At 41.8% G+C, this 6,201-nt stretch overlaps 1 protein-coding gene across 5 annotated transcripts in view; it reads right to left on the bottom strand.

Annotated features, from left to right (window-relative positions):
• Positions 1–496: 496 nt before the first annotated feature.
• LOC147625242 (uncharacterized) overlaps positions 497–6,201 on the bottom strand; it is a 29,002-nt gene continuing 23,297 nt past the window's right edge. For 3 of the 5 annotated variants that reach the window (XM_086818517.1, XM_086818516.1, XM_086818515.1), the window contains exons 5-13: positions 5,950–6,037; positions 4,803–5,799; positions 4,458–4,512; positions 4,279–4,360; positions 4,075–4,155; positions 2,240–2,341; positions 2,060–2,121; positions 1,724–1,874; positions 497–870 (exon numbers count right to left, since the gene is read on the bottom strand). In XM_086818517.1, coding sequence (XP_086674643.1) covers positions 808–870; positions 1,724–1,874; positions 2,060–2,121; positions 2,240–2,341; positions 4,075–4,155; positions 4,279–4,360; positions 4,458–4,512; positions 4,803–5,799; positions 5,950–6,037 — 1,681 coding nt within the window. In that variant the 3' untranslated portion in view covers positions 497–807. Of the gene's footprint in view, positions 871–1,122; positions 1,547–1,723; positions 1,875–2,008; positions 2,122–2,239; positions 2,342–4,074; positions 4,156–4,278; positions 4,361–4,457; positions 4,513–4,802; positions 5,800–5,949; positions 6,038–6,201 lie in introns of those variants that run through there. The other 2 variants (XR_015268942.1, XM_086818518.1) reach the window with 2 other exon arrangements.

The raw sequence follows: 6,201 nt of genomic DNA, 5'->3' as shown, positions 1-6,201 counted from the left end.
TTTTGCATATGTATCTTCACATATCCACATGAATATAATTGTAGGAATTTGTAGCTTCCTTGCACCTCCCATTGTGCCCTGGAGATGCATAAATCCATCTAAATGACCCATCTAGAAATTAGCACACAATGCAAAAATATCATGCAAAAGTTAACATTAAGTCGGTAAGTCTCAATGCATGCCTTGTGAAAGTAGGCCACCCATGTGGGTACTCATTGGTCTAAAAGGTGGAGAGAGAGAGAGAGAGAGAGAGAGAGAGGGAGGTGTCGGCCTAGAAGATCCAATCAAACAAGTACATGCCTATACAAAAGGAAGGTCCTAGCATTTGACTATGTGGAGGTCCTGTCCGCAGTGATGTAACACTTCCTTTAAGAGTGGTAATGTGCGTGCGCGCGCGCGCGCGTGTGTGTGTGTGTGTGTGTGTGTGAGAGAGAGAGAGAGAGAGAGAGAAATATATATATATATATATATATATATATATACTGGCAAAATTCTATACCAAAATTTATTTTGGACTCTTAACCTTCAGCCCCATCCAACCCAATCATGCATATACAATATAATATTGATTTAACATCTTTGGCAATTAGCATACATGGAATGCCTTGCCACTGTTAAATCAACTTGATTACCAGTCTGCCATTCCAACATCTGACTCTTGAGATGAAAGATCATTTGACAGTAATCCATATGTACAAGGCCATATATCTTCCTTACATCAAGAATTCAACCTCAAATTAGCACTAATTTCTACTCACCTAAAAGAATGAATAAAATATCAGGGCCATTCATACAGGTAGGTCTGAATTACATAATTACACATTTTGATTTTACATCAGGCTTCCAGGAGTGGTAACTCTTTTTGGGCCCCTGCATAGAAAACAGAAAAGCCAACGTCAACAGTGGAAAGTTGTAATCCCTAACTCAAAACATTCAATTAGTGCTCTCCACCTTCAAGCTTGAAAAGTTGTATGCATAAGGCAAACACGTGCCTGAGACAAAAACACAAGATGCTCTGCACTTTGAGTCAACTAAGAACCTTTCACACAAGCACATGCGCACATACAGAGAGAGCATTCAGCCATCAAAATAAGTAATTAGAGGCTTCCCAAAGTCACTCACCACCGAATGATGCTTAATTTTGCCAGTGTTTTTTTTAAACATAAAGTAGCAAGTTAAACACCAAGCATTGAAAGAACACACAGTCTGCTGATCTTTCTTGTACAATGGTCACTACCCCGACAATGGCTGAACCATTTTCACGTAACAAATGAATTGCAGGCCCAGGTTAAAATTTAGTTGCGCACAACTTTTTTTTTAAGGCATCCAGCCTGGACAGCACAGACACAAAGCAGACATGGTAAAAACAGCCCCAGCAAGATTCAAACCAGTGACCTAGACCTATCTACTACGACCATGGCCTAGCCACTTGACCCCCCAATAGTTCCTAAAATGATGATTCTCTTGGTGTCCATCCGTCCACGTGAAAAAGGAGGCGGAGCCCTTTACAGGGAGAATTATTGTATTGTCATCTTTAGGGCTTCACCTGTCCACCGACACGTGAAGTCGCCCCTTAGTCTACCCAATATATTCCAAGTCATAACCTCCTCCTGTACTAAAAACATGGTTAACTAAAGACACAGAAATCATGATTACATTTTCAGTACATAATTATTTATCAATCACACACACGATGTATGCCCGCCTATCCTCTTTAACTTACTGTGATCAGCCTGCTACCATCTGCTGCCGCAACTGTACCCACAGTTTGAGATTGAGAACGGACAGAAGCCGAGGATGCAGTCTTTGTTGCTTGCTGCTGCTGCTGCTCAAACTCCTGATGCTGAAGAGACATAGCGAGTTCTAGATCCGAGCTGCATCAACGCAACAGGAAAGATTGTTGCTTCTTGAACCAAAGAAAACTCCTCCAAGCCTGCACCACATGTACGCACATACAGCTGCACCACACGTGCACACAAGCCCACATCTGCACCACGCACCCACCTACCCTCACAACACGTGCACGCACACTTATGTGTAGAAACTTTGCCGCACATACTTGTTGAAACCAGGCTCTTTAGCTCTTGTGTCACTAATTTGATGCTGAGAAGAAAGATACTCCTGACAATAATAATAATCACCAAAAGCGCCCTGCTTCAGTGTTCTTAAAAATGGACTTTAATGGGCTAAAATATCTAATTCCACGAGGCAAATCAAGGAAAAAATGTATGAATATTACCGCAGTAGCAGCTATGGCGCCTTGCTCATCCCACAAGCCATTACTTTCATCTGCTCGGAAGGGTGTGAATGTTCCCGTTACAAAAACAGTGTCTCCATGTACCTACAAGACAATAAAAGTAGCTTAGAAACTTTCCTACACAACACAATACTCACTCCCTAAAAATACAGGATGGCTAACCTACTGGCTAAGAGAACAGGATTCCAATTTCCTTATTTATCTTAGGCCACCTTTCAGCACTTGAGGTTAAGTACAAAGGAAACTGATACCCCCTTGAGCTGATGTCAAGCATGGTGGGTTTTTCCAACAGCATAAAAAAGACAGTCCCCATCATGCACCACAAAGAACAGGAAATCATCACCATCATGCACCTTGGCTTGCCACAATACATCATGTTTTACTTTAGCAAGAGGAGATTTTCTCCCAATGCCTACAGGGAGGAAGGGGAAAACCGAAAGGGAAGCCCAGAGGAGGGGGTCATCCTCTCGTGTATCTAAAACATTAAAAATGCCTAGCATTAATGTTTAAGTGTGATCTCCAAGAAGTAAATCACAGTGCACCTTGGCTGGCCACAATACATCATGTTACACTTTCGGTAATCTTTCAGCGCTTGAGGTCAAGCACAAAGGAAAATGATACCCCCTTGAGCTGATGTCAAGCATGGTGGTTTTTCCAACATATGAAAGACTGTCCCCACCATGCACCACAAAGAACAAGAAATCACCATCATGCACCTTGGCTGGCCATGATACATCATGTTATACTTTAGGAAGGAGATTTTCTCCCAAAGACTAGGAGGAAAGGGAAAACGAAAAGGGAAGTCAAGAGGAGGGGGTCACTCTCTCAATTATCTAAAACATAAGAAATGCCAAGCATTAAGGCCAATTATGATCATAGTGCCTGACATGCACCTTGGCTAGCCACAATACAATATGTTAACACTTTAGGTCACCTTTTAGCACTCCAGGTCAAGTACAAAGGAAACTGATACCCCCTTGAGCTGATATCCAGCATGGTACCCCCTTAGAACAGGAAATCACCATCATGCACATTGGCTGGCCACAATACAACAGGTTATACTTTAGGAAGAGATTTTCTGGCAATGACTAGAGGGAGGAAAAGGGAAGTCTGGAGGAGGGGGTAACTCTCTCAGTTACCTAAAACATAAAAAATGCCAAGGCTAATTATGATCTACGAGTAGTAAATCACAGTGTCTGACATGCACCTTAGCTGGCCACGATATATCATGTTATACTTCAGGAAAAGGAGATTTTCTCCCAATGGCTAAAGGGAGGAAAGGGAGAGGGAGAACGGATAGGGAAGTCGAGCATTAAGGCTATTATGATCTCCCAATAGTAAATCACAGTGACTGTCAAATCAGTCACCGAGACTGTCTAGGCAGTCTCTATCACTGAGCCTTATCCGATGCTGTACAATGATCAATCTTGAGGGCTAGCCTGCAGCTGTCATCCTCATAATGGCTGCTGTTAATCCTCTCACATATATAGCGCATACGACATCCTAGCACCCTACTGATATAAGGTAGATAATCTGGGGTCCGTTTTAAGCAAAAGTACTATTGGCAAGGGTCTACACTCTAATGCATATCAGCCTTGAGACCAAGTCACCAGTAAAGCACCTTGATAGCATTTGGGGCCCTTTTCCATGGCAATATCAACAGTGCCAGCAGGTAAGGTTGTCAGTAATTGCCACAAAACTACTGTGCCTATGTTCAAAACAAAGAACCACAAAGCATACAACAAGATCCACACTAGCTTTCTTTTTGCCTAACACCGTCTAGAAATCAAAATCTTCACAAGATAAGAAATGTGTACCTCGTCCAGCTTCTCCCAAACTATGTCCGGCTGGTTCAAATAGCCTTGATCTGTAACCAGCAAATAAAGATCTCCATTGTACTGACAACACAACAAAATTTAGTAATATCAATAGATGGTGTGAACCTCCACCAATAGATACCTCTAGCAATGAGGCATAAGCCAGGACAACAACTGCACTTAAACAAAATGCTTCTTGTATACCTTAAACATCGTGCTGAAATGATTATTCCGAAAAAAGACACAAAGTTCTCTCTCTTTCAGTCCTTCTTGAAGACAAAAAAGCCTGGGTAACACACACAAGTTTATGACGAGTTGGCTTCTAAAATGACCTTGCAATTATGAAAAAAAAAGAGTTACAAAATTATTGCATTATTACATACCCATAGTAAGTCAGCTGGCTCGCGTTGCTCTTTAAGAAATTATCGATAATCACACCTACATATAGTGATAAAATGTATCTGTTTGTCAGAAAAAAAATTCAATGCATTCTTGTGTGTGTGTGCGTGCCTAAAAACATACGTACATGTATATGTATACATATGTACGTGTGTATGTCTGTAAGTACATGTATACATATATGCCTGCGCGGATGCGTGATGTTAAATAGGCAGGTGAAGAGTACATTAAGACATAAGATTTCATGTGGTATGAGAGCGTACTTCAACCACTTCACATGATACTCCTAAAAAATATGAACATTTTTTGAAATAGAGAACAAAAAGCACCTTCTTCCTCGAAGCCTGTTTGCTCTGTGCACTCAGCTAAGCTGGCCTCCCCTTCATATAAAGGCTCCCTACTTTCAATTTCGGAAGGTCCGACCTCAGCTTCACCTTCATAGAGGGGTTCAGAGCTCCTTGTGCATGAGGTTGCAGTAGCACCCACATCAAGGCTATAATCCAATGCCCTTGATTCAACAACTAGCTTATGTTGATCCATCGCTTCATGTTCAATAATATCTTGACCTTTCCATACATCTGATGCATCAAGCAGGGAGCTTTTATGGAGAGTTTCGGTCTCAGTTCCAAGAACCTCTACTTTAATTTTTGCAGGGCAAACAGTCAGTCCATCATCATCAAAAATTGGTGGCAAGTAATTGCTTAATGAATCCTTTGATTCTTCTCTAGCATGTACACCCTCAGTCCCTTGACCCATCTGAAAAGAACCTGTCACGCATCCATAGTCCCATTGCTCGATTTCTGAGCTTACTTGCACAAAAGAATTGCATAGATCCCTGTCCTCTAAACCCCCATCAGGAGTGGTTGTACACCATCCCTCCTTGCCTTTCTTCAGCAAGAAGCTCTCAGCTCCAGCTGCAGAGACTGAGTTTTCAACCTTTTGGACCACAATTCCATGATCTAAATTGCTTCTATGCTGCTCTGATGAATTGACTGCATGTCCCACTTGGTGATTGCCTACTGACAGCATCTCGTCCCTTGAGAACTTCAAAGCTTGGAGCAGTTGAGCAGTTTCTTCTATATCCCCCTTGCGTAGTGTGGGGTCGAAAAGTCCAGATGCATCTGGATCATCAAAAGATTTCGTCTTCAGAAGCACCTCGCGTGAAGGAGAAGGGATCCCTAGAGATGCTGTCGTTGCAGCAGCAAAGTCAACCACATCTGCAGATGCTAAGCCCCGAAGGTTTGCCTTGGCAGTTTGCAACTCAACAAGCTTCTCCACCAGAGTATTGTATGAATTGGCTCCAATGATCTTGCTTGTTACTTCATCCTGCATGCATGATACGAAATTACTCAAAAACACATTTATTTAGAATTGTAACTTCACCTCTTTGGGTTTGAAGTTTAATTGGAAAAAAAGAAATCAACTCATCAAACACACGCTCTCAGAAGACCTGTTGGCAGGGATATAAATAATAACCTGAGGATCGCATAACCAGCCATGCACAAGCCCTATGTCCAAGAGATCAAAAACAGCACACTCAGGGGTAAACTCGAAATCATGTATGCTGCACATGGTGAAAAGGTAAAATTAAACAAAGCACTATAATCATACTGCACAGAAATTAAAATGTACTCATTTCGAATTCAATTTGTCTTTCATTATTGGATAAATGGGAGATTAGAAAGCCAATGGGAAGACACACACGGCAGCTAAAGGTTGTGTGGTGAA

Source organism: Cibotium barometz, chromosome 24 (genome assembly GCF_041138505.1).
Source record: "Cibotium barometz isolate CiBa-2024 chromosome 24, ASM4113850v1, whole genome shotgun sequence".
In the NCBI taxonomy this organism is placed as follows: domain Eukaryota; kingdom Viridiplantae; phylum Streptophyta; class Polypodiopsida; order Cyatheales; family Cibotiaceae; genus Cibotium; species Cibotium barometz.
Note: the sequence above shows the minus strand (reverse complement) of the source record. Positions and strands in the feature narration are given on the sequence as shown.